At 53.1% G+C, this 27,410-nt stretch overlaps 2 protein-coding genes across 6 annotated transcripts in view; one reads left to right on the forward strand and one right to left on the reverse strand.

Moving 5' to 3' along the window:
• The window catches only part of ARRDC5 (arrestin domain containing 5), a 12,907-nt gene extending 7,665 nt beyond the window's left edge, over window positions 1–5,242 (reverse strand). Inside the window, exons 1-3 of one of the 2 annotated variants that reach the window (XM_077979523.1) lie at window positions 4,773–5,242; window positions 2,025–2,148; window positions 326–473 (exon numbers count right to left, since the gene is read on the reverse strand). In XM_077979523.1, coding sequence (XP_077835649.1) covers window positions 326–473; window positions 2,025–2,148; window positions 4,773–5,112 — 612 coding nt within the window. In that variant the 5' untranslated portion in view covers window positions 5,113–5,242. Of the gene's footprint in view, window positions 1–325; window positions 532–2,024; window positions 2,149–4,772 lie in introns of both variants that reach the window. The other variant, XM_015122553.3, reaches the window with a different exon arrangement.
• Window positions 5,243–10,067: 4,825 nt separating this feature from the next.
• The window catches only part of UHRF1 (ubiquitin like with PHD and ring finger domains 1), a 58,931-nt gene continuing 41,588 nt past the window's right edge, over window positions 10,068–27,410 (forward strand). Inside the window, exons 1-2 of one of the 4 annotated variants that reach the window (XM_077979379.1) lie at window positions 10,068–10,583; window positions 13,020–13,182. In XM_077979379.1, coding sequence (XP_077835505.1) covers window positions 13,030–13,182 — 153 coding nt within the window. In that variant the 5' untranslated portion in view covers window positions 10,068–10,583; window positions 13,020–13,029. Of the gene's footprint in view, window positions 10,584–11,532; window positions 11,806–12,229; window positions 12,390–13,019; window positions 13,183–14,698; window positions 14,797–27,410 lie in introns of those variants that run through there. The other 3 variants (XM_001083134.5, XM_001082762.5, XM_015122554.3) reach the window with 3 other exon arrangements.

The following is a 27,410-nucleotide window of genomic DNA, read 5'->3' on the forward strand; positions in this document are numbered from 1 at the left end:
CTGCACTTCAGTCTGGCGACGGAGCGAGACTCTGTCTCAAAAAATAAATAAAATATATACACATATATTATTTTATTTTAGAGACAGAGTCTCACTCTGTCGCCCAGGTTGGAGTGCAGTGGTGCAAACATGGCTCACTGCAGCCTTGACCTCCGGCTGCCCTAAGGTTTCTGACTCACCTTTTGTGAAATCTCAGGGCCTGGGAAGCTGCCAACACCCTTCCCTTCTCCCCTTGGGACCTTCTCTGTCCCCTGCCCACCCACCTTCCCTCTTCCTCCTTGGAGCTTGGAGAATGTTTCCACCTCCGCCTTTACCCCATCGGTACCTGCAATGGAGTTTCTTTGTGGAAGGCGGATGTTCCTTGAACCAATAAGTACATCCTCTTCTTGGCTAAAATGTGTTCCCGGCCCATGCAGGAAGCTTGTACGAAATAGAAGACATGGCCAAATTTGCTGCTGAAGGTAGAAGGAAGCCTGGGAGGTAAGTTGAAATGGAAGTCAAAGGTGTGGCTGCCTGCACTTAACCAATTATCTGAAAGCAAAACACACCAATGCCATCAGAAGGTTCTAGAATTGTTTTTCTTCTTTTTTTTTTTTTTTTTTTTTGAGACGGAGTCTCGCTCTGTCGCCCAGGCTGGAATGCAGTGGCCGGATCTCAGCTCCCTGCAAGCTCTGCCTCCCAGGTTTACGCCATTCTCCTGCCTCAGCCTCCCGAGTAGCTGGGACTACAGGCGCCCGCCACCTCGCCCAGCTAGTTTTTTTTTTTTGTATTTTTTAGTAGAGACAGGGTTTCACCGAGTTAGCCAGGATGGTCTCGATCTCCTGACCTTGTGATCCGCCCGTCTCGGCCTCCCAAAGTGCTGGGATTACAGGCTTGAGCCAGCGCGCCCGGCCTGCTTTGTTTTTTTGTTTGTTTATTTTTGAGACAGGGTCTCACTCTGTGGCCTGAGTACCTGGAACTACAGGTGTGTGCCACCACACCCGGCTAATTTTTGTATTTTTAGTAGAGACGGGGTTTTGCCACGTTGGCCAGGTTGGTCTCGAACTCCTGACCTCAGTCTGGAGTATAGTGGTGTGATCTCGGCTCACAGCAACCTCTGCCTCCCAGGTTCGAGCGATTCTCCTGCCTCAGCCTCCTGAGTAGCTGGGATTACAGGCATGCACCACCACATCCGGCTAATTTTTGTATTTTTGGTAGAGATGGGGTTTTGTCATGTTGTCCAGGCTGGTCTTGAACTCCTGGCCTCAGGCGATCCGCCCGTCTCGCCCTCCCAAAGTGCTGGGGTTACAGGCGTGAGCCACTGCACCCAGCCTTTTTTTGCTTGATTTATTGTTTTGGCATGGAGGTGGGTCCTGGACTTGGCTTGTCTGTCCCTGCTGAGTTAAACTGAGCTCTACACTTTTAGGACCTGCTGGGCCTGTAAATATCAGGCCCCAGCTGGGCTGGAGTGGGATGCCCTGGGGTGCGTGACTGTGCCTGGAGTTGTCACCTGAAACCACTGAAGGACCCTTGCATACGCCTGCCTGGAGCCTGAGAAAGTGGAAGTTAGGCCTTCAGGGTTCAACAAATATACCTTTTTTTTTTTTTTCTTTATGTAGAGACAAAGTCTGTCTCTGTCGCTTAGGCTGCAGTGCAGTGGTGTGATCATTGCTCACTGCAGCCTCCAACTCCTGAGATCAAGTGATCCTCCCACCTCAGCCTCCAGAAGAGCTGGGACTACAGGCCCATGCCACCTTGCCTGGCTAATTTTTAAATTTCTGGTGGAGACAGGGTCTTGCTATATTTCCCAGGCTGGTCTTGAATGTCTGGCCACAAGCAATCCTCCTGCCTCACTCTCCCAAAGGTGCTAGGATAATAGGCGTGAACCGGCTGGGCCCGGTGGCTCACGCCTGTAATCCCAGCACTTTGGGAGGCCAAGGTGGGTGGATCACCTGAGGTCAGGAGTTCGAGACCAACCTGGCCAACGTGGCGAAACCCCGTCTCTACTAAAAATACAAAAATTAGCCGGGTGTGGTGGCACACACCTGTAGTTCCAGGTACTCGGGAGGCTGAGGTGGGAAGATCGCTTGAACCTGGGAGGCGGAGGTTGCAATGAGCCGAGATCGTGCCACTGTACTCCAGCCCGGGTGACAGAGTGAGATGCCGTCTCTAAACATAAATAAATAAGTAGTATGTGAGGCAGAGAAAACTTTTGCCCTCATAGAGCTTGACCTTCAGTGCATGGTATACAGTAGGTGCTTAATACATGTTGATTGACCAACTGAGTGATGGTCTAGGAAGCAGACTCTCATACAACTGCCATTTCTATGACCTTCATTTCATTTTCCTTCTTGCACTTCTCAAAAATCCTCTTAGCATTGCCTATCTTCCCTAGCTCATGGCAATCCCAAAAATATCAGGGACCCTGTTTCTTTCTTTTTTGTTTTTTTGGGACAGAGTCTCAGTCTGTCGCCCAGGCTGGAGTGCAGTGGCGTGATCCTGGCTCACTGCAACCTCCGCCTCCTAGGTTCAAGCAATTCTCCTGCCTCAGCCTCCTCAGTAACTGGGATTACAGGTATGTACCACAACGCCTGGCTAATTTTTGTATTTTTAGTAAAGACGGGGTTTCGCCATGTTGGCCAGGCTGGTCTCAAACTCCTGACCTCAAATGATCCACCTGCCTTGGCCTCCCAAAGTGCTGAGATTACAGGCGTGAGTCACTGGGCCCAGCCTTTTTTTTTTTTTTGAGACGGGGTCTCACTTTGTTACTCAGCCTGGACCTCTCGGGCTCAAGTGATCCTCTTGCCTCAGTGCCCCAAGTAGCTGGGACTACAGGCGTGTGCCACCACGCCTAGTTAGTTTTTGTATTTTTAGTAGAGACGGGGTTTCACCATGTTAGCCAAGATGGTCTTGATCTCCTGACCTCGTGATCTGCCCGCCTCAGCCTCCCAAAGTGCTGGGATTACAGGCGTGAGCCACCGCGCCCGGCGCTAGTTCTTTTTTTTTAAGAGACAGTCGTTCGAACCCAGGAGGTTGTGGTGAGCCGAGATCGCAGCATTGCACTCCAGCCTGGGCAACAAGAGCAAAACTCCGTCTCAAAAAAAAATAAGCAAAAATTAGCCAGGCATGGTGCCTGGCTACTCAGGAGGCTGAGGTGAGAGGATCACTCATGCCAGAGAGGCTGAGGCTGCAGTGAGTTGTGATCATACCACTGCCCTCTAGCCTGGGCAACACAGCGAGGCCCTGTCTCAAAAATAAATACGTAAGCCAAGCATGGCGGCTCACGCCTGTCATCTCAGCACTTTGGGAGGCTGAGGCGGGCAGATCACAGGATCAGGAGTTCAAGACCAGCCTGGCCAACATGGTGAAACCCTGTCTCTACTAAAAATACAAAAAATTGCTGGACTGGTGGTGGGTGCCAGTAATCCCAGCTATGTAGGAGGCTGAGGCAGGAGAATTCTTTGAACCTGGGAGGTGGAGGCTGCAGTGAGTCGAGATCACGCTGTTGTACTCCAGCCTGGGAAGCAGGGTGAGACTCTGTCTCAAAAAATAAATAGGCCGGGCACGGTGGTTCAAGCCTGTAATCCCAGCACTTTGGGAGGCCAAGGCGGGCGGATCACGAGGTCAGGAGATCGAGACCATCCTGGCTAACACGGTGAAAACCCATCTCTACTAAAAAATACAAAAAAACTAGCAGGAGGCCGGGCGCAGTGGCTCACGCCTGTAATCCCAGCACTTTGGGAGGCCAAGATGGGAGGATCCCGGGAGGCGGAGCTTGCAGTGAGCTGAGATCCGGCCACTGCACTCCAGCCTGGGCAACAGAGTGAGACTCCGTCTCAAAAAAAAAAATAAATAAATAAATAAATAAAATAAAAATAAATACATAAATAAATTAAATTAAATTACACTTTGTTCAGCCAAGCGTTGGCCACGTGTTCTGCTTGACTGCATAATATCTGGGAATATCCCCACAAACACATTTTGAAAAAGACATATAATTCCCCCCATAGCTCAGCAGACTCTCTGACATTTGTTCAGATTTCAGGTCTGACCTGGTGGAACTGGGGACTAGTTATTCCTTCCCTGGAAGGTCTCCCTTGCTCTTCTACCTCCACTATCTTTTTTTGAGAGGGAATCTCGCTCTGTAACCCAGGCTGGCGTGCAGTGGTGCAATCTTGGCTTACTGGAACCTCCTCCTCCCAAGTTCAGGTGATTCTCTTGCTTGAGCCTCCCAAGTATCTGAGATTACAGGCATGTGCCAGCACGCCTGGCTAGATTTTTGTTTTTTGGGGGGCAGAGATGGGGTTTCGCTGTATTGGCCAGGCTAGTCTCAAACTCCTGACCGCAAGTGATCCACCTGCCTCAGCCTCCCAAAGTGCTGGAATTACAGGCATGAGCCACTGTGCCTGGCTAACCTCCACTGCCTTTCCCCATGAATACAGGACTGCCTACTTTGTCTCCTGGGGTTTTGCTGTCAGAGTGAAACTTATCTGTAAAAGAATAAGACTTCTCAGGGGCCTCTCAAAGGCAGTTGTTGGACTGAGCATTTTCCAAAGAGACTACTTTGAACCTTCATTTTGAATATCTGGGTTCTGATCAGCTCCTTATGTCTTGTTATTTTCGTGTTTTGTGTATCTGATGGTCATCGTTCTACATGACTTCCCTTAGGGAGAAATCAGGCCACTCCCTATTTCTGATAGCCCTGGAGGTTTGTTGATTGACTCTTGGATGTGTTTATTTTCCAGACCCAGGTTCCTGTCATGGCTAGGGGTGGCTGTTGGCCTCGTCCTTACCCTCCACTGGGAATGTCTTTGTCTTATGCACGTAGTCTGCCTTGTTGTTGCAAATAACATTTCTGCTGTAATCGCGGGATGCCCCGGCTTCTTCACTCCACTCAATGTAACCCCTTCCCACGAGCTCCACCTTCACTATGGGGTCCACCAGGGTGCTGTTCAGGGTTAAAATCATCTTCCCTTTTATGCTGGAGCCAGCCAGGTAGATTGCATCCTTGGGCAGCACTAATTCGATCGACTTCACCACAGACATGGGGGGTTGGGGCGGTAGAGAGACATCCCTCTCCCTCCCCCATGTCCCTGAAATTCCCGGTTCCTTGGCCCTAGTGAGGTAATCCATCTATGACATCACTCAGCTCAGAGTTCCGGGAAGTGGGGACCCCAATGGCCAGGAGGAGAGACAGAACTGTTGTTCAGGGTGGGTGGTTGATGGCGAAACTTGTAGTCCTCACTGGTTCCTTTTTACTGGTTCTTTTTTTTTTTTTTTTTTTGAGATGTAGTCTTGTTCTGTTGCCCAGGCTGGAGTGCAGGGGCACCATGTTGGCTCACTGCAAGCTCTGCCCCCCGGGTTCAAGCGATTCTCCTGCCTCAGCCTCATGAGTAGCTAGGACCACAGGTGCATGCCAGCACGCCCGGCTAATTTTTTGTGTTTTTGGTAGAGACAGAGTTTCACTGTGTTAGCCAGGATGTCTCAACCTCCGGAGCTTGTGATCCACCCGCCTCGGCCTCCCAGAGTGCTGGGATTGCAGGCGTGAGCCACCGCACCTGGCCCTTTTCTTTTTTTTGAGACAAAGTCTCATTCTGTCACCCAGGCTGGAGTGTAGTGGTGTGATCTCGTCTCACTGTAACCTCGGCCTCCCGGGTTCCAGTGATTCTCCCACCTCAGCCTCCTGAGTGCCTGAGATGACAGGCATGTGCCACTGCAACTGGCTAATTTTTGTCTTTTTAGTAGAGATGGGGTTTCACCATGTTGGCCAGGCTGGTCTCGAACTTCTGGCTTCAAGTGATCCGCCTGCCTTGGCCTCCCAAAGTGCTAGGATTGCAGTCCGTGAGCCACTGTGCCTAGGCGCATACACACTCATTTTCATCTTGAAGACTCTACATTTGTATTGGTCTGTACTGGAAAAAACACAGAGATATGGCCAGGACCTGGAATCTGGTGCGTACTGAAGTTGCTCAGGGCATCGTGTGCTTAATTTGAACATTGACACCATCAGGAAGAGGCGATTCCCTGCATGATTGACATTTCTCTTTTTTTTTTGAGACGAAGTCTCACTCTGTCACCCAGGCTGGGTGCAGTGGCGTGGTCTTGGCTCACTGCAACCTCCGTCCCCCTGGTTCAAGGGATTCTCCTGCCTCGACCTCCCAAGTAGCTGGGATCATGGGTGTGGGGGTTACAGGTGCTTGCCCCCATGCCCAGCTAATTTTTGTATTTTTTAAATTTTTTTGAGACAGAGTCTTGCTCTGTCACCCAGGCTGGAGTGCAGTGGCGCGATCTCGGCTCACTGCAAGCTCCGCTTCCCGGGTTCATGCTATTCTCCTGCCTCAGCCTCTCGAGTAGCTGGGACTACAGGCATCTGCCACAACGCCTGGCTAAATTTTTGTATTTTTAGTAGAGATGGGGTTTTACTGTGTTAGCCAGGCAACAGGCTGGTCTCGATCTCCTGACCTCGTGATCTGCCCATCTCGGCCTCCCAAAGTGCTGGGATTATAGGCGTGAGCCTCCGCACCTGGCCAATTTTTGTATTTTTAGTAGAGACAGGGTTTTGCCACCTTGGCCAGGCTGGTCTTGAACTCCTGACCTCGTGATCCATCCACCTCGCTCCGCCTCCCAAAGTGCTGGGATTATAGGCGTGAGCCTCCGCACCTGGCCAATTTTTGTATTTTTAGTAGAGACAGGGTTTCGCCACCTTGGCCAGGCTGGTCTTGAACTCCTGACCTCGTGATCCATCCACCTCGCTCCGCCTCCCAAAGTGCTGGGATTATAGGCGTGAGCTACCACGCCCGGCTGACATTTCTCGTTATGCCTGCCTCTCCCCCGTTGGATGGGAAGTCCCTCCAGGGTGAGACCTTGTCTAAGTGAACTTTGTGCCCACCAATGTCTGCGTGACTCAGGCAGGATCTGGCTCAGACAGGGGTGTGGGGTGGGGCTGGAATCAATAAAAGTTTGTTGAATGACTTAATGCCCTCTGAGAATGTATCATTTTGCAACAGGGAAACTGAGGCCCTTTGCACTCTAGCAGTTATTCCTGCCACCTGATTTGCACATGGGTTGGTACCTAAGAGGGAGGGACATTGAATCATAGGAGGGGCTAGGAAGTACTCATTCTCTAGCCTGGCAGGCCTTATTTCTTTTTTTTTTTTTTTTTTTTTTTTTTGAGACGGAGTCTCACACTGTTGCCCAGGCTGGAGTGCAGTGGCGCGATCTCGGCTCACTGCAAGCTCCGCCTCCTGGGTTCACGCCATTCTCCTGCCTCAGCCTCCTGAGTAGCTAGGACTACAGGCGCCCGCCACTGCGCCCGGCTAATTTTTTTTTGTATTTTTAGTAGAGACGGGGTTTCACTGTGGTCTCGATCTCCTGACCTTGTGATCCGCCCGCCTCGGCCTCCCAAAGTGCTGGGATTACAGGCTTGAGCCACCGCGCCCGGCCTAGCCTGGCAGGCCTTATTTCTTGTCTTGCATTATTTTATGTGATAGCTTTTGCGGGCATTGGCCTCTTGTTTCCCCAAGTCAAGCTTGTCCAACTCCTGACCCACAGGCCACATGTGGCCCAGGATGGAATACGGCTCAACACAAATTCGTAAACTTTCTTAAAACATTATAAGATTTTTTTGCAATTTTTTTTTGTAGCTCATCAGGTATTGTTAGTGTTAGTTAGTTTATTTATTTATTTATTGAGATGGAGTTTTGTTCTTGTTGCCCAGGCTGGAGTGCAGTGGTGCAATCTCGGCTCACTGTAACCTCCGCCTCCTGGGTTCAAATGATTCTCCTGCCTCAGCCTCCTGAGTAGCTGGAATTACAGGCACATGCCACCACACCCGGCTAATTTTTGTATTTTTAGTAGAGACAGGGTTTCACCATGTTAGGCCAGGCTGGTCTCGAACTCCTGACCTCAGGTGATCCGCCCGCCTCGGCCTCCCAAAGTGCTGGGATTACAGGCATAAGCCACTGTGCCTGGCCAGTGTTAGTGTATTTTATGTGTGGCCCAAGACAATTATTCTTTCAATGTGGTCCAGGGAAGCCAAAAGATTAGACACCCTTGCTCTAAGTGGCTTGTGAGCTTTTTTTCTAAGATGCCTGGAATAGTTTGTTACTCATGTTTTAAAATAGCAATTATTACTATTTTTTGAGACACAGTGTTGTTCTGTCACCCAGGCTGGAGTGCAGTGGCGCAATCATGGCTCCCTGCAGCCTTGATCTTCTGGGCTCAAGAGATCCTCCTGCATCAGCCTCCTGAGTAACTGGGACTACAGGTGCACACCATGCCTGGCTAATTCATTTTTATGTTATGTAGTGAAAGGGTGTCACTACATTGCCCAGGCTGGTCTCGAACTCCCAGGTGCAAGAGATCAGCCCTCCTCGGCCTCCCGAAGTGCTGGGATTACAGGTGTGAGCCACTGCACCCGGCTGGACAGTTATGAACCTGAGCAAATTTAAGAAATTTTGATTTTTCTCAAGATGACTAGGGAACTGGAGCCCTCAATCAACAGCCGTTGGTATCTCTTCTGCAGGGAGAGTTAGATGCCTCCTCTGTGATACTTAACTACCACTATCCAAGGTGCTTGGGCTATACCCCTCACCACGTGTACATGAAAAACGTATTCCTGGTCAGTCACAGTGGCTCACGCCTGCAATCCCAGCACTTTGGGAGGTCCAGGCGGGCAGATCACCTAAGGTCAGGAGTTTGAGACCAGCCTGGCCAACATGGGTGAAACCCCATCTCTACTAAAAATACAAAAATTAGCTGGGCTTGGTGATGCGGACCTCTAGTTCCAGCTACTGGGGAGGCTGAGGCAGAAGAATTGCTTGAACCCAGGAGGTGGAGGTTGCAGAGAGCCAAGATCGTACCACTAGAACTGCAGGCTGGGCACCAAAGCAAGACTCCATCTCAAAAAGAGAAAGAAAAAGAAAAAGAAAAAGAAAAAAAAAAAAGAAAAATGTATTCCCTCTTTCAGGCACGTTGAGTTTTCTCAACAGCACTAACAAATGGATGATGTGTTCTGATAGAACTAGGCCAGGTTCCTGCAGCAGGTGCTATCATTTTGGAAGAGCTCAAGCCGTCTCACACCCTCAGGTGGGCCTGCTCATACCTGTAGTGTGGGTTCTACCTGGCTGATGGCTGAGGGTCCAGAATTGTGTGCAGTAGTGTTAATTGTGTACTGAGGTTGGAGACAGTGAACAGCACCATCTGGACATCGTGGATTAGAATGCAGGAGCTTCCCAAGGCTATGACAAAGGACCACAAACTCAGTGGCTGCAAACCACACATTTATTTATTTGGAGATAGAGTCTCGCTCTGTCACCCGGGCAGAGTACAGTGGCTTGATCTCGGCTCACTGCAACCTTCGCCTCCTGGGTTCAAGTAATTCTCCTGCCTCAATTTCCTGAGTATCTGGGATTATAGGCACACACTACCCTGCCCAGCTAATTTTTCTTTCTTTTTTTTTTTTTTTGAGACACCATCTTGCTCTGTCACCTAGGCTGGAGTGCAGTGGCACAATCTCGGCTCACTGTAACCTCCTCCTCCTGGGTTCAAGCAATTTTCTGCCTCAGCTTCCCGAGTAGCTGGGATTACAGGCGCCCGCTACCACACCTGGCTAATTTTTGTGTTTTTAGTAGAGACAGGGTTTCACCATGTTGACCAGGCTGGTCTGGAACTCCTGACCTCCAGTTATCTGCCTGTCTTGGCCTCCTGAAGTGCTAGGATTACAGGTGTGAGCCACCGCGCCCGCCCCACACATTTATCATCTTACAGTTTGGGAGGTCAGAAGTCTGAAATAAATTTTAGGGACAGGGCGGGTTCTAGGAGTCTTTATTGCTTTTTCTTGCCACCAGAAGCTGCCCATCTTCCTTGCCTCTTGGCTTGATCTTTTTTTTTTTTTTTTTGTGAGACTGAATTTTGCTTTTGTTGCCCAGGCTGGGGTGCAATGGCGCGATATCAGCTCACCGCAACCTCCACCTCCTGGGTTCAAGCGATTCTCCTGCCTCAGGCTCCCGAGTAGCTGGGATTATAGGCTCACGCCACCAAGCCAGGCTAATTTTGTATTTTTAGTAGAAACGGGGTTTCTCCATGTTAGTCAGGCTGGTCTCGAACTCCTGATCTCAGGCGATCCGCCTTTCTTGGCCTCCCCAAGTGCTGGGACTACAGGTGTGAGTCCACGTGCCCAGCCCTTGGCCTGATCATTGTAAAGCCTGCTTCCACTTTCCCATCTCCTTTGACTTTGACCTTTTTGTATCCCTCTTTCACTTATTAGGACCTTTTAAGGACATTGTGCCCACCTGGATCACCCAGGAGACGCTCCCCAACTCAAAATCATTAACTGAATCACACCTGCAAAGTTGCAAAGTCCTTTTAGCTGTGTAAGGCACTGTATTCACAGATCCTGGGGATGAGGACGTGGGGGTCTAGAGACGCCTATCTTTGGGCGCCATGATCTGTCTCCTATATAGGGACATAGCAGAAGTCCCACTGACCAGATAGAGGAGATAATAGAGTGATGAAGAAACTATAAAAAGCTAAGTGGGAACTCAACGTTTTTCTGCTCACAGCTCTCAAGAGAAAGACCAAAGTCCTCCCCGGTGGCCTTCAAGGTATTATATATCACCCCTCTGACCTCAACTCCCCCTCCCCTTTGCTCAGTGGGCCCCAACCACACCAGCCCCTTCCTGCTCCCTGGACACCTCTAAGCCTTTTCCGGCCTCTGGGTTTGACCTTCCCTCCTAGACCCATCTGTCCTTGGAGCCTCATCTCCGATCCCAGCTCAAATGTCATCTTCTCTGAGAGGCCCACCGCAATGGCCCCAGTGAGACAGTATCCTCTCTCCCCGCCTCCCGACTCATGGCTGCTGGGTACTCTCCTATAAGGAATCATCTCAAATTATCTGCTTTATTTATTCATTTCTTGCCTGTCTCCCCCAGATAGGAATTTTTCCTCCCTGAGACCACCAAGTGGGTCTGCCACGTACACCCCTGGGTTCTGCAGCTCTGAGCAACCTGTCCGGCTGCTTTGTAGGTGTCCAGCACAGGTCACTCGTGTGCCCGCCAGGACTGGTCAGAGTGGAATAGACAGGGCGGAGGGGGCAGGGCAGCCCTGCCCGCCTGGACAGCCTGGAGAAGGCGGGAAAACGAGGCGGGAAAAGACAGCAAACAAGCCCTGCGGGTGGGTAGGGTGGAGAGCCCTGGCAGGCCCTGACGCCAGGCAGTGGGGCTTGGGGCGATCAGGCGAGCCATCGGGGTGCAGGTGGTCTCCTAGGGGCCCCCCACATTCCCTCGCAGTATTTACACATTGATTCTGGCCTTCTTAGACCTACTGGTCAATGCGTGCGACTGGGGACCTGCGAACGGACTTGGACTTAAGAGGTCAGGGGGTCTGTACCCTGGGGGTCCCCAAGGCTCCTGGGGGGGCCCACGTGCGGGGGGTGACCAGGCCCTGCCACGCAGACCCTTTGCACGCTGGGCGCGCCCAGCAGAGCGCACAAGGCTAGGCGGAGCCGTGGCCCGCTGGGCGGAGGCGCCGTGGACAGAGGAGGGGGCGCCCCCCACCCTCTTTCTCGCTTCCCGCCACTGCGCCGGCCAATCAGGAGGCAGGCGCCCGCCCCCGGCACGGCCTCCTGCGGCCCCGCAACTCCCAAATGCCGAGTTTTCGCGGGAAAAAAATCAGAGCAGCTGGCAGCGCGGCGGGCAGCATTTGCCGAGCGGGCGCTCCGGGTCGCACGCACGTCCGCGCGGGGTCCGGGCCACGCACGCGGCTTCATAGCTATCCCCAGCCGGGCCGGGCGCGCAGACAGACAAGCGGTTTGCGGCGACCAGAGAGGTGAGCCGCCGGGTCGGGGTGCCAGCCCGGGCCAGGCGCACGGGGCTCGGGGACTTTACAAAACTTTCCCGCGCGGCCAACCCGGGCGCACTCGTGTCCCTCACTCTGTCCCGGGATCCAGGGCCTCCCCTTCCGCCGAACCCTCGGGAGTCGCTCCCCGACACATACCCGGCTGGAGCCGGGACCAGCGCTGCGTCCCCGGAGCCCGGCTGGGGGTCGAGCGCACCGGGTGGGGGAGGGCCCGGCAAGCCGCCGGGGAGGATGTCAGGCTCCGCGCCTGCGCGCGGGGCGCCCCGCGATTCAATTGTCGCGCCCGAGCCCGATTTCGCGCGCCCTGAGCTCCCCGGGCGCATCTGGGCCAATGGGGGGCGAGCGGGGCGGGGCGGCCGGGTGCGGCGGAGCCAATAAGAAGCGGCTCAAGTGAAGGGGGGCGGGACTTGGCGAGCTGGGGCCCCTCGGTCGTCCCGGCGGCGGGGGTGGGCGTGGGCTGCTGGCGCGACCCGCGCGGACCGGTGGGAGTGCGGGAGGGACGCCGGGGGTCTAGGGTCTGGAGGGGCGCGAGCTGCCGGGAGTTGGGGGCCGAGGTGAGTCGCGGGGCGCGCGGGCGGGGGTGGCCGGGACGGGCGGCCAGTTGCCATGGCCACCGCGGGGCGGGCCCGGTCGCGCACGCGCGCGTTTGGGGGGCAGCAAGGAGGGGGGGGCGCGGGCACCGAGGGGTCCCGGGACCCGCGGATCTCGGGTGGGGTTTTTTCGTCTCAGTCGCACTTGGTTGAGTTCCCCCGGGACTTCTGAAGTTCCGGCCCGCGCTGGACTTCTGGCATTCCCTCTTCCGTAAATAGGAATCCGAGGAATGAATGAATCAATGAATGAAATGAGTAAACGAACCAACTCGGCCACTTGGCCCAGGCCTCCTTCCTCCTCTGGTCGTGGGGAAGGAGGGATGAGTTGGACCTTTTGCTTTCCTTTCAATTCCCTCTTTTCATTCTCCTTCCTCCTCAATCTTCAACACTTGGCTAGTCGTTAATGCCTTAAGTCCTTTATTTACTGTGTCTGGCCCTGGCCGGGGTCTGGCTGTATAGGAGGACTGGGAGGGCATCCTGGGAGTTTCCTGGTGTCCACAGGCCGGACAAATGCAACCCCGACTCCTTAGAGCATGGTATGGCTTGGAGGTGTTGGTAAAACTGATCTGGGGTTTTTGCTGTCTCTTCCCTCAGCGCCGACACCATGTGGATCCAGGTTCGGACCATGGACGGGAGGCAGACCCACACGGTGGACTCGCTGTCCAGGCTGACCAAGGTGGAGGAGCTGAGGCGGAAGATCCAGGAGCTGTTCCACGTGGAGCCAGGCCTGCAGAGGCTGTTCTACAGGGGCAAACAGGTACACCCGCCGCCAGCACCTTTGTTCTATGCCTGGTCCAGGCCCCGCGCCTCTGCAGCCACCAGCCGATACTTTCTCCCTCCCACCTCCCCCCCCACAACCTCGTCCGGTACCACTTCACCTCTCCCGGAAGAAGTCCACAGAAACCTCAAATGCCTGCGAGAGGAAGGAACAAAGGGAGGACTCACAGATTGACATGCTGGGCTGGCGGCTGGTCCTCGAATCTATAGGGTCTGGGCTTTTAAACTTATTTTTTCAAAGCTCCCCCTCAAAATAATGGCTAGAGAAAGAAGTTTTGGAGGTGGCCGATGGAAGACTGAGGAATTTTCGAGAAAGGGCCCAGGACCATCCCGTAGCTAGGACGGAAGGGACCAGGTTTTCTTTTTTAAACATCCACCACCAATTAATTACTCACAGCCTGTACCAGTTAAGCGTCAGACCCCAGAGTGTTTTTTTTCTAAAAATTTGGATTAGCTTATTCAGAGTCTGGAGATGGCGCTTGCTAATCAGGAATTTCCGCCACTCTGAGCCTGCTGTGCCGCCGCTGCTGGTGACCTGGGGCGCATGGTCCCTGAGGGGTCCACTGGCCTTCATCTCTTTCTCTGTTCTTTCCCCAGCCCCTCGTTGCATTTAAAATGGCCCCCTTTGATTTCATAGCTGCCACGTTTGGGACGCTCCCTCCATTGGCACCTGGGGGGGTTGGGGGTTCTACTTTGGTTGGTGTTTTTGTGGGGGACTGCGGACCTACTGTGAGTGGGGTTTCCCGGCAGGATGAAACAGTGTGATTGAAGCTGTAGGTCCCATCTGCTGGAGATGGTTGGACCGCGGGGACGGGCATAGACTACTGGAACTGGATTAAAAGTTGTCAGTTGAGCTGCATGTACCCCACCGTGTTGTTGTTGGATTTTGAACCGGGTACTGCTGCCATCTGGTGTCTAGGTTGGAAAATAAACACCGCGCCCGGCCAGGTTTTTTGGGGGCTGGGAGGATCATGCCTGCTCACTCCAGATGAGATCTGATGATTAATTTCTCCGGCTTGCACGCAGTAGACCTTCCTTAGCCCTCTTCCCGTAAGAGACGTGATGACTTGAGTCGTAAGAATCTGAGTTAACCCGCCCTGCCCCGGGAGGAGGCGATCTGAAGAACTTGGGGAGTTGATCATGCAGCCGCGTGCGCGCAGGGAAGAGGCAGGGCCGGGCTCAACAGAGGAGCTCTGCCTGGCGCTCTCTTCCTCCCTCCTCCTGCGATGCGTGCTCCCTTTGTGGCATCCAAACTGATTCTGATTTGCTGCTCAGCCTATTGGGTTAGCACAGAAGGCTTCATTTCACAAAGTTTCTGAAGCCTGCACAGACCTGCTAAGTTCACGGGGTAGCTCAATGGCGGGTTGGACTCTCATGCTCCCAAGTTCAGGAGAGGAGATAATGCTGAGTATCCACTCTATGCCAGTCACCGAGCTAGCATTTTAATTTTTGCATTTCACCCATGCAGGAATGGGAAAACACCTAAACACACCTGCCATGTAGATTTTACCATCGATATTCTGACGTATGAGGTTTATCATGAAGCGCTCTGTCTTTATGCCCACCAAGCCATCTTTTTGGGATGCATTTCAAAGTAAGTTGCAGACACCAGTCTACCTTTCCCCTAATTACTGCAGCACACCATCAGTAACTAGAGCTCAGTATTTGTTTTTGGTTCTGTTCTGTTTTTTTTTTTTCTTATTGAGACAGGCTCTCATTCTGCCCAGGCTGTGGTGCAGTGGCACGATCACAGCTCACTACAGCCTCAGTTTCCTGGGCTCAAGCAGTCCTCTAGCCTCAGCCTCCAAAGTAGCTAGGACTATAGGCGTGTACCACCATGCCTGGCTAGTTTTTGTATATTTTGTAGAGATGGGGTCTTATTATGCTGCCCAGGGTGGTCTCCTGGGCTCAAGTGACCCTCCTGCCTCGGCCTCCCAAAGTGTTGGGGTTACAGGCATGAGCTACTGTGCCTGGCCAAAAAACTTTGAATATAGTGAAACAGATGTTAAACAGACTGAATAATTTTGACAAATGTCTACATCCATGCAACCCAAAACCCCTATCTCCCCTCATTTGTAACATAATACTTGAGTCATACAATAGTTTCTGTCACATCTCTAAGTTTAGTGTGACAATGACAGGAACACTTATGTTAATTAGACACATACATTGTGCTTTTCTTTTTTTTTTTTTTTTTTTGAGATGGAGTTTCACTCTTGTTGCCCAGGCTGGAGTGCAGTGGTGCCATCTGGGCTCACTGCAACCTTCACCTCCCAAGTTCAAGCGATCCTCCTACCTCAGCCTCCTAAGTAGCTGGGATTACAGGCGCCCACCACCACGCCTGACTAATTTTTTGTATTTTTTTTTTTTTTGAGAAGGAGTCTTGCTCTGTTGCCCAGGCTGGAGTGCAGTGGCGCGATCTCGGCTCACTGCAAGCTCCGCCTCCCAGGTTCACGCCATTCTTCTGCCTCAGCCTCCCGAGTAGCTGGGACTAAAGGCGCCCGCCACCACGTCCGGCTAATTTTTTTGTACTTTTTTAGTAGAGACGGGGTTTCACCGTGTTAGCCAGGATGGTGTCGATCTCCTGACCTCGTGATCCGCCCGTCTCGGCCTCCCAAAGTGCTGGGATTACAGGCTTGAGCCACCGCGCCCAGCCAATTTTTTGTATTTTTAATAGAGATGGAGTTTCACCATGTTGGCCAGGCTGGTTTCAAACTCTTGACCTCAGGTGATCCACCTACCTCAGTCTCCCAAAGTGCTGGGATTACAGGTGTGAACCACTGTGCCCAGCCAACGTACATTGTGCTTTTGTCAGGATGTTGGCAGTGATGATACCCGGCCCTAGCTCTACCGGAACTCACCCGGACTGAACAGGGAGCTGGGATTGGAACCTGAGATTTTGGTTTCTGAGACTGGGCTCTGAACACTGAATTTCGTCTCCCAGGTCAGCTCTGGTAGTTATGAAAAGATTCCGTGTTCCTACGTAACCTTCATAACCGCCTCTTTGTTCCCTTACCCTGTGGCTGTTCCCTATGCGGTAGTTTTTTTTCTCTCGAGACGGAGTTTCGCTCTTGTTGCCCAAGCTGGAGTGCAATGGCATGATCTCGGCTTACCTCAACCTCTGCCTCCTGAGTTCAAGCGATTCTTCTGCCTCAGCCTCCGGAGTAGCTGGGACTACAGGTGTGCGCCACCATGCCTGGCTGCTTTTTTTTTTTTTTTTGTATTTTTAGTAGAGATGGGGTTTCTCCATGTTGGTCAGGCTGGTCTCGAACTCCCGACCTCAGGTGATTCACCACCCCCCTTGGCCTCCCGAAGTGCTGGGATTACAGGCGGGAGCCATTGCACCCGGCCCCATGCAGTAGCTTTAAGAGATCGTGTCGTTGCTTCTGTCTTCTGGGCCCCAGAGAGGTGATGCAGTTTCCCCACTTGGACGGCTCGGAAAGTGAGCTGGCGGCAGGGAGGTTTGGACAGTGGAGGGAGGGGGGCACAGAGGCACACAGCAGCACCTCCCAGCACCACGTGAAGTCTGCAGGCCCCCAGGCTAATGTGAGAGAAAGCAACGCAGTTCCCGGTGGGTGCAAATGGGCCGTTGTCCTTATAGAATGTTCTAGAGTGTTCACAGTCCTTTTTTGTCCTGTTTGAAGAAACTTGGCCTAGCAGCCCAAGGTCTACGGTGAAGTTGATGGAGACCCCAGAGCAGAACAGAGTTGGGTCTGTCTCGGAATATGGAGGATCTGTGGTGGCCTCACTTGGGCCGAATAGGGTGGCAGTGATGTCGCTTGATGGGTGGGAAGGCAGGGAGCTGATTGAGGGCAGTGAGTTTGGGCGGGCGGCCCAGCGTAGGCAACGGAGAGGCATCTGCAGCTCCCCATCCCCCAGTCTTTTTTCTTTTTGGCTGCACATCAAAATAACAATAGCTGTCTTTCGTGGCGCCTTTAACCTGCTCAGGTACCACACTGCACTGTACATAATCTTTTCAGCATCCCTGGCCAGAGACTCGCCAGCTCCCACATCATCTTATTTTAGACAGGGCTAATACCCACCACGTTGTAGCGCAGTGCGAATTCAATGAGATTATGAATGTGAAGGGCGGAGTGAGCCCCGTGCCGGGCTCACAATGAAAGTGAAATAAATCTCTTAGCACAGGGCTTCTCCCGCTCTGCACTGTGGCTGTTTGGGGCCAGGTCATCCTCTGGCTGGGGCTGTCCTGGGCACTGCAGGGTGCTGAGTGGCGTCCTTGGCCTCCACCCACTCCATGCCAGAGCACCCTACCCTACCAGTCATGACAACCACAAATATCCTGAGACTTCCATGCCTCAAAGGTAGGATTAGAGTCAGTCTGATGCCTCAGTTGAAATGGTGGCCCAGGAATGGCCTTGCAAGGGTCACTTGTCATAGTGATGCCTTGGGTGTCCCCACTGGACAGCCCCCTTGCAGAGGCCTGCCCTTCTGGCTGCAGAAGGGAGGGTCCCCACCACCAGCTCCCACCCACTGTTGCATCCCTCCCCCAGGAGGGCTCCCTGTTAGAGTGCACGGCCTCTGTTAGGATTACTCACCGCTGCTGTCGTGGCCCCGGAGCAGCTGTAGACAATCGGTAAATGGGTGGGCGTGGCTTTGTTCCAATAAAGCTTGATTTATAAAAACAGGTATGGCCTGGTGCGGTAGCTCATGGTTGTAATCCCCGCACTTTGGGAGGCCAAGGCAGGTGGATCACCTGAGGTCAGGAGTTCGAGACCAGCCTGCCAACATGCTGAAACCCCGTCTCTACTAAAAATACAAAAATGAGGTGGATGTGGTGGCGCATGCCTGTAGTCCCAGTTACTTAGGAGGCTGAGACAGGAGAATCGCTTGAACCTGGGAGGTGGAGGTTGCAGTGAGCTGAGGTCCCACTACTGCACTCCAGCCTGGGCGACAGAGCAAGACTCCATCTCAAAAAAAAAAAAAAAACATAAAACAAAACCAAAACAAAGTAGGTGCAGGCCAGAATTGTCCCTGGGGACATAGTTGGTCAATTAGATTGCACACTTTGATCCAGCCTCAGTTGGTGTGTCCGGGTTTTCTGGCTAGGAAGAATGCTGCTGTGGAATGTGTTGGAACAGATACTTAGGTGCGCCGTGTTGGCGTCCTTCCAGGTCAGGGGTTCTCAAACGGATCTCAGGACCCCTTTACATCTTCCAGAATGATCCAAGAGCCCCAGGAGCCTGTGTCTGTGTGGATTCTGTCTGTCGGTTGTCACTGTGTTAAAAATTGAGGCCAGGCATGGTGGCTCGCGCCTGTAATCCCAGCACTTTGGGAGGTTGAGGCAAGAGGATCGCTTGAGGTTGGGAGTTCGAGACCAGCCTGGGTCATGTAGCAAGACCCCGTCTCTACAAAAAATCATGAAAATGAGCCAGGCGTGGTGGCGCATGCCTGTAGTCCTAGCTACTTGGGAGGCCAAGGTGGGAGGATCACTTGAGCCTGGAAGGTAGAGGCTGCAGTAAGCCAAGACTGTACCACTGCACCCCAGCCTGGGAGACACAGTGAGACTTTGTCTCAAAAAAACAAACAAAAAAAACAAATAAATTGAAAGCTGAGAAATTCAAAGCACAAGAAGACAAGCGTGCCCCCTCTTTTATTTATTATTATTTTTTTTAATTATTTTTTTTTTTTGAGACGGAGTCTCACTCTGTCGCCCAGGCTGGAGTGCAGTGGCGCAATCTCGGCTCACTGCAAGCTCCGCCTCCCGGGTTCACGCCATTCTCCTGCCTCAGCCTCCCGAGTAGCTGGGACTACAGGCGCCCGCCCCTGCGCCCGGCTAATTTTTTCTATTTTTAGTAGAGACGGGGTTTCACCATGGTCTCGATCTCCTGACCTTGTGATCCGCCCACCTCGGCCTCCCAAAGTGCTGGGATTACAGGCGTGAGCCACCGCGCCCGGCCAACGTGCCCCCTCTTTTAGCTGTCAACATGGCGGAGCCGTCCCTGGTGACGCAGCCTCCAAAGATGCCCCTGTGCCCTCCTGAGACCTCAAGAGGGAAACTGGCAGTGACAGTGATGGTAGTGTCTTGGTGGCGGTCATGTTGACCTCACTGACCTCCGAAGCGCTGCTCTAGTGTCTCAGCGGTGACCCGGCCAGGTCGAAGGACGGAGTTCCGCTGTCACTAGCCCTCTGCCCGTCCTGTGTGCTGGGATGCCCTCGTGGTGCTGTCCACGCCACCGCCGCTCCCCCACCTGTGGGTCCTGTCTCCTCTGTGTCTGGGATCCTCCCGCATTGGTTTTGCTTCCTCCCCTCTCTCCCTCCGTCTGTCTGTCTTGCCCGCACCTGAGGTTGCCGCCGAGGCGCTGAGACGAGCCAGCAGGAGCTGTGGCTGCCCCCCAGGAAGGCAGAGCAGTTTCTTACTTCCTTCCCCCCGGGTCCCGTCAGGCCTCTGCAGGCGCTCTGTCTTCCGGCTGGAGGTCCCTCTTGGTTCGAGACTTACACGGTCCTTGCTGAGCTCCTAAACGTCTGGTTTCTATCCCGGAAGTTGCTGTCTCTAAGCCAACTGGACAACCACCACTCCTCAAACCCGGAGGCTCTTAGTATCTTCCCTGCTGTGCCGCTAGGCAGCGTTCGGCGCCCTGAAAGAGAGACCCCGAATATGGCACGAGGGGTAGGAAGTGGGCGGCTGTGGGGGGTGCAGCGAGCTTTTAGTCTTTTTTTTTTTTTTTTTTTTTTTTTTTGAGACGGAGTCTCACGCTGTCGCCCGGGCTGGAGTGCAGTGGCGCGATCTCGGCTCACTGCAAGCTCCGCCTCCCGGGTTCCCGCCATTCTCATGCCTCAGCCTCCTGAGTAGCTGGGACTACAGGCGCCCGCCACCGCGCCCGGCTAATTTTTTGTATTTTTAGTAGAGACGGGGTTTCACTGTGGTCTCGATCTCCTGACCTTGTGATCCGCCCGCCTCGGCCTCCCAAAGTGCTGGGATTACAGGCTTGAGCCACCGCGCCCGGCCGAGCTTTTAGTCTTAAGTTTTCATTTTTTTTTTTTTTTTTTTTTCTTTTTTTCGAGACAGAGTCTCGCTCTGTCGCCCAGGCTGGAGTGCAGTGGCGTGATCTCGGCTCGTTGCAAGCTCCGCCTCCCGGGTTCAAGCAATTCTCCTGCCGCAGCCTCCCGAGTAGCTGGGACTACAGGCATGCGCCACCATGCCCAGCTCATTTTGTATTTTTTAGTAGAGATGAGGTTTCTCCCATGTTGGTCAGGCTGGTCTCTAACTCCTGACATCCAGTTATCTGCCCGCCTTGGCCTCCCAAAGTGCTGGGATTATAGGCGTGAGCCACCGTGCGCGGCTAATTTTTTTTTTTTTTTTTTTTGAGACAAGGTCTTGCCCTGTTGCCCAGGCTGGAGTACAGTGGCACGATCTTAGCTCACTGCAGGCTCGAATTCCTGAGCTCAAGTGATCCTCCTGTCTCAGCCTCCCAAGTAGCAGGGACTATAGGCTGTATACCACTACACCTGGCGAATTTTAAACATTTTTGTAGTGATGGGGTCTTGCCATGTTGCCCATGCTGGTCTTGAACTCCTGGCCTCAAATGATCCTTCTGCCTCAGCTTCCCAAGGTGCTGGGATTACAGGCCTGAGCCACTGCTCCTGACCTCATATATTTTTTTTGAGACAGGGTATCAGTGTCTCCCAGGCTGGAGTGCAGTGGCGCCATCTCAACTCACTGCAACCCTCGCCTCTTGGGCTCAAGCAGTCCTCCCACCACAGCCTTCCAGGTAGTTGGGACTAGAGATAAATTTTGTAGTGATGGGTTTTGCCATGTTGCCCAGGTGATCTTCACCTCCTGGACTCAAGTGATCCTCCTGTCTCGGCCTCTCAAATCACACCTGGGATTACAGGCGTGAGCCACTGTACCCAGCCCCATTTTAACTTTTTTTTTTTTTTGAGGCAGAGTCTCGCTCTGTCGCCCAGGCTGGAGTGCAAGTGGTGTGGTCTCGGCTCACCACATGTTCCACTTCCTGGGCTCATGCCATTCTCCTGCCTCAGCCTCCCGAGTAGCTGGGATTCCAGGCACCTGCCACCATGCCCGGCTATTTTTTGTATTTTTAGCAGAGACAGGGTTTCACTGCGTTAGCCAGGATGGTCTCCATCTGACCTCGTGATCCACCTGCCTCGGCCTCCCAAAGTGCTGGGATTACAGGTGTGAGCCACTGTGCCCGGCCCATTTTAACTTTTCTAATAATGATTTTCCTTTTGCCAAAAATGGCAAGTGGGTTTTAGATTAAGTCACTCCTTTTACTAGGCACAGTAGTAGACCTTGAGTTAGGGCTATGGTGGTATCATTTAATAGGAACATTTAACTTCACTAGGTCAATGATAGGAGACCAGCCCGGCCAACATGGTGAAACCTCATTTCTACCAAAGATACAAAAATTAGCCGGGTGTGCTGGCATGCGCCTGCACTCTCAGCCATTCAGGAGGCTGAGGCGGGAAAATTGCTTGAACCCGGGAGACAGAGGTTGCAGTGAGCCGAGACTGAACCACTGCACTTCAGCCTGGGTGACAGTGAGACTCCGTCTCAAAAAAAAAAGAAAAGAAAAAAGTTGCCGGGCACGGTGGCTTAAGCCTGTAATCCCAGCACTTTGGGAGGCCGAGACGGGTGGATCACGAGGTCAGGAGATCGAGACCATCCTGGATAACACGGTGAAACCCCATCTCTACTAAAAAATACAAAAAACTAGCTGGGCGAGGTGGCGGGCGCCTGTAGTCCCAGCTACTCGGGAGGCTGAGGCAGGAGAATGGCGTGAACCCGGGAGGCGGAGCTTGCAGTGAGCTGAGATCCGGCCACTGCACTCCAGCCTGGATGACAGAGCGAGACTCCGTCTCAAAAAAAAAAAAAAAAAAAGAAAAAAGTCCCATGTACCCATCACCCTCTGAAGTAGTCGTCTGCTGTGTCAGATCTTGTTCATTTTGCTCATTTCTACCCTACCCACTTACCTCTACCTGACTGGATTGTTTAAGAGATGGGATCTTGCTGTGTTGCCCAGGCTGGAGCACAGTGGCTGTTCACAGATGTGATCATTTTGCATGACAGCCCCAAACTCCTGGGCTCAGGCGACCCTCAGCCTCCCAAGCAGTGGGGACTACAGATGTGAGCCCCCATACCGGCTCCTACTGGATCATTTTGAAGCAGGTTACAGATGTTGTAACTGTAACACAGACATCATAGGTACAGGCATTTCAGCACATCTTCCCCAGTGGCTCATAGATCATGCAGATAGAAAATCGGTCAGGAGGGCCGGGCCCGGTGGCTCACGCCTGTAATCCCAGCACTTTGGGAGGCTGAGGTGGGTGGATCACGAGGTCAGGAGATCGAAACCATCCTGGCCAACATGGTGAAACCCCATCTCTACTAAAAATACAAATATTAGCTAGGTGTGGTGGCACTCGCCTGTAGTTCCAGCTACTCGGGAAGCTGAGGCAGGAGAATCGCTTGAACCCAAGAGGTGGAGTTTGCAGTAAGTCAAGATCATGCCACTGCACTTCAGCCTGGCGACAGAGTAAGACTCCGTCTCCAAAAAAAAAAAAAAAAAAAAAAAAATCGGTCAGAGGATGCCAGGCACGGTGGCTCAGCCGTATAATCCCAGCACTTTGGGAGGCCGAGGCGGATGGGTCACCTGAGGTCGGGATTTCAAGTCCAGTTTGACCAACATAGAGAAATCCCATCTCTACTAAGAATACAAAATTAGCTGGGCGTGGTGGTGCAGGTCTGTAACCCCAGTTACTCGGGAGGCTGAGGCTGGAGAATTGCTTGAACCTGGGAGGTGGAGGTTGCATTGAGCCAAGATTGCACCATTGCACTCCAGCCTGGGCAACAAGAGTGAAACTCTGTCTCAAAAAACAAAAAAAGAAAGTCAGTCAGGATGCCGGGCAGGGTAGCTCAGTCCTATAATCCCAGCACTTTGGGAGGCTGAGTTGGGAGGATCAGTTGAGCCCAGGAATTTGAGACCAGCATGGGCAACATGGAGAAACCCTGTCTGTACAAGAAACACAAAAAACTTTCTGGACATGATGGTCCATGCCTATAGTCCCAGTTACTCGGAGGGGCTGAGGCGGGAGGATCGCTTGAGCCCAGGAGGTCGAGGTTGCAGTGAGCCATGGTCACACCACTGCACTCCAGCCTGGGCAACAGGGAGGGAGACCCTGTTTTTTTTTTTTTTTTTTTTGAGACGGAGTCTCGCTCTGTCACCCAGGCTGGAGTGCAGTGGCCGGATCTTAGCTCACTGCAAGCTCCGCCTCCCGGGTTCCCGCCATTCTCCTGCCTCAGCCTCCCGAGCAGCTGGGACTACAGGCGCCCGCCACCTCGCCCGGCTAGTTTTTTCTATTTTTTAGTAGAGACGGGGTTTCACCGTGTTATCCAGGATGGTCTCGATCTCCTGACCTCGTGATCCGCCCGTCTCGGCCTCCCAAAGTGCTGGGATTACAGGCTTGAGCCACCGTGCCCGGCCGGGAGACCCTGTTTTAAGAAGAAAAAGAAAATTGATAAAGATATAGATGATTTGAACAAAATGAGTAACAGGGTTACCGTAATGACATGGATGGAATCTGAACCCAGCAAGAAAGAAAACACATTCTTCTCAGGCCACAAGGAGTGCTTAGGGAAACTGACCACATACAAGGCAAGTCTTTTTTTTTTTTTTTTTTTTTTTTTTTTTTTGAGACGGAGTCTCGCTCTGTCGCCCAGGCTGGAGTGCAGTGGCGCAATCTCGGCTCACTGCAAGCTCCGCCTCCCGGGTTCACGCCATTCTTCTGCCTCAGCCTCCCGAGTAGCTGGGACTACAGGCGCCCGCCTCTGCGCCCGGCTAATTTTTTCTATTTTTAGTAGAGACGGGGTTTCACCATGGTCTCGATCTCCTGACCTTGTGATCCGCCCACCTCGGCCTCCCAAAGTGCTGGGATTACAGGCGTGAGCCACCACGCCCGGCCAAGGCAAGTCTTAAAAACTTGATTTTTATTTGTATTTGTATTTATTTATTTATGAGACGGAGTCTTGCTCTGTCGCCCAGGCTGGAGTGCAGTGGTGCGATCTCTGCTCGCTGCAAGCTCCGCCTCCCGGGTTCACACCATTCTCCTGCCTCAGCCTCCTGAGTAGCTGGGACTACAGGCGCCCGCCACCTCGCCCGGCTAATTTTTTGTATTTGTTTTTAGTAGAGACTGGGTTTTACCGTGTTAGCCAGGATCGTCTTGATCTCCCGACCTCGTGATCCACCTGCCTCGGCCTCCCAAAGTGTTGGAATTACAGGCGTGAGCCACCATGCGTGGCCATATTTATTTATTTTATTCATTTATTTGAGACAGAGTCTCGCTCTGTCACCTAGGCTGGAGTACGATGGTGTAATTTTGGCCCACTGCCTCTGGGTTCAAGTGATTCTCCTGCCTTAGTCTCCTGAGTAGCTGGGATTACAGGCGTGCGCCACCACACCCAGCTAATTTTTGTATATGTTTTTTTTTTTTGAGACAAAGTCTCGCTCTTTCGCCCAGGCTGCAGTGCAGTGGCTGGATCTCAGCTCACTGCAAGCTCTGCCTTCCAGGTTCACGCCATTCTCCTGCCTAAGCCTCCCGAGTAGCTGGGACTACAGGCGCCCACCACCTCACCCGGCTAGTTTTTTTGTATTTTTTAGTAGAGACGGGGTTTCACTGTGTTAGCCAGGATGGTCTTGATCTCCTGACCTCGTGATCCGCCCGTCTCGGCCTCCCAAAGTGCTGGGATTACAGGCTTGAGCCACCACGCCTGGCCTAATTTTTGTATTTTTAGTAGAGATGGAGTATCACCATGTTGGCCAGGCTGTTCTTGAACTCCTGATCTCAAGTGATCTGCCTGCCTTGGCCTCCCAAAGTGCTGGGATTATAGGCATGGGCCACCAGACCCAGCCTTTTGTTTTTCATGTACTTATTTATTTATTTATTTATTTATTTATTTATTTATTTATTATTTTTGAGATGGAGTCTTGCTCTGTTGCCCAGGCTGGAGTGCAGTGGCATGATCTTGGCTTATTGCAAACTCTGCCTCTTGGGTTCAAGCAGTTCTTGTGCTGCAGCTTCCCGAGTAGCTGGTACTACAGGCGCCTGTCACCACGCCCAGCTAATTTTTTGTGTTTTTAGTAGAGACGGGGTTTTGCCATGTTGGCCAGGCTGGTCTTGAACTCCTGACCTCAGTTGATCCACCCGCCCTCGGCCTCCCTAAGTGCTGGGATTACAGGCATGAGCTACCATGCCTGACTCTTTATAACTTTAGAACAATGACTGCCTTACCGTGTTTTCTCTCACCTGTGGAGTCAGAACTTAACCATAACCAAGCTTCCTCCTGCCTGCTATGGGTCCCTTCTGGAATGTTCCAGAAGTGGCATCAGGAGGCTGCCCAGCCAGCTTGTGAGTCGTATTCTGGAGTCAGAGTTTGGTGCCCGCCTGGGTCAGGCTCCATCCCCACTTCCCTGCCTCATTTGCCCCTGTCTACACCATTGTACTGGGAGACACTTCCTCTCCCTCCTACGTAGCCCATGCTAAGCAAGGTGCTTCTGTCCACCTTACCTTTCTGATGCAGGAAGGGCTGAAGTCATGGAGGGGCGGCCTGTCAGGCCCAGCGAGGGTGGCATGGATGCTGTCCTTAGTGACAGATGAGAGGGGATGGGCTGGGACTGCAGGCCTGGCTCCCCTAGCTGCTCCTGCGCGTCAGGGGCTGCCCATTAGCCTGGCCAGGGCCCCTCATTGGATCCCTCCTGTCTGCCCAGTCTATAGCCCTTGCCCCCCTGCCCACCCGCTGCCAGTTCTCATCGGCCCTGCTTCCGTACTCGACTCTGCCGCCCTTGCCTCTCCTCCTCGGTCTCGCTCCTCCCGGACTTGTCCTCTGTCTGAGTCCGGCAGGACAGAGTCCGACCGTCTGGCCCCCTCCTGGCTCCGTCCGCTCCTCCTGCCGCCTTCTGCTGTCCAGGTCACTTGGTTTTTGGCCTGCTGGCCCCCAGCCACCGTGCTGGCCGCCTGCTCTCCAGGCTGCCCCTTGCCCAGGGCTGCACCCCCGACTGGTCCTCCATCTTGGTGGTGCTGGGACTGTGTTTTCCGCCCTCTGCAGTGGGCTGGTTTCCCTCGTGTGCCGAGGCCCCTCTGCCTGGCTGTCCCTGGCTGCCCCACGCAGCTGAGCTGTGCTCCCGCTGGCTGGAGCTCAGGATGCCCACGCTGTTCTGGCAAATAACGCTGCTGGAAACACAGGACGAGCAGCTGCCCCTCTGCGCACGTGGTCTTCGGACACACGTGAGGGCCGCTCTAGCTTGGGTGCTCACTGTGGGCGATTCTCCCCTCCAGGGGACGCTGGGGGATGTCTGGGGACATGCATGACTCAGGGGCGCTCCTGGCGTGGAGTGGATGGAGGCCCGGAGTACTGATCCGCACCCTGCAGGGTCCAGGATGGCCCCACTCCAGAGAGCGACCCCACCCCAAATGTCAGCTTTGGCAAGGGGGTTGTGCCTGGCCACAGAGGTGCTGGCCCGGATGCAGATGAGTGCCCTGTCCATCCCTCTGAGCTCCGTGTGGCTTGTCCTGTGCTGCTTTCCCTGCCCCAGTGATACTGGGGGCACTTAACTTGTCTCTCTTTTATTTATTTATTTTTAAGACGGAGACTCGTTCTGTCGCCCGGGGTGGAGTGCAGTGGCGAGATCCCGGCTCACTGCAACCTCCACCTCCTGGGTTCAGGTGATTCTCTTGCCTCAGCCTCTCGAGTAATTGGGATTACATGCACCCACCACCATGCCTGGCTAATTTTTGTATTTTTAGTAGAGACGGGGTTTGGCGATGTTGCCCAGGCTGCTCTCGAACTCCTGGCCTCAAGTGATCTGCCCACCTTGGCCTCCCAAAATGCTGGGATTACAGAGTAAGCCACTGTGCCTAGCCCCTTTTTAAAAAAAAAAAAAAATAATAAACTTTATTTTCTAGAGCAGTTCTAGGTTCACAGCAAAATTGAGCAGAAGGCACAGAGAGTTCCCATAGACCCCCTGCCCCGACAGGCACAGCCGCCTGCACCGTCAGCTTCCCCCACAGAACGGTGCATCGGTTACAATCGATGGCCCTCTGTGGCGTCATTTTCTTTTTTTTTTTTTCTTTTTTTTTTGAGGCAGAGTCTCGCTCTGTCGCCCAGGCTGGAGTGCAGTGGCCGGATCTCAGCTCACTGCAAGCTCCGCCTCCCGGGTTCACGCCATTCTCCTG

This window comes from Macaca mulatta, chromosome 19 (assembly GCF_049350105.2).
Source record: "Macaca mulatta isolate MMU2019108-1 chromosome 19, T2T-MMU8v2.0, whole genome shotgun sequence".
NCBI classification, from domain to species: Eukaryota; Metazoa; Chordata; class Mammalia; order Primates; family Cercopithecidae; genus Macaca; species Macaca mulatta.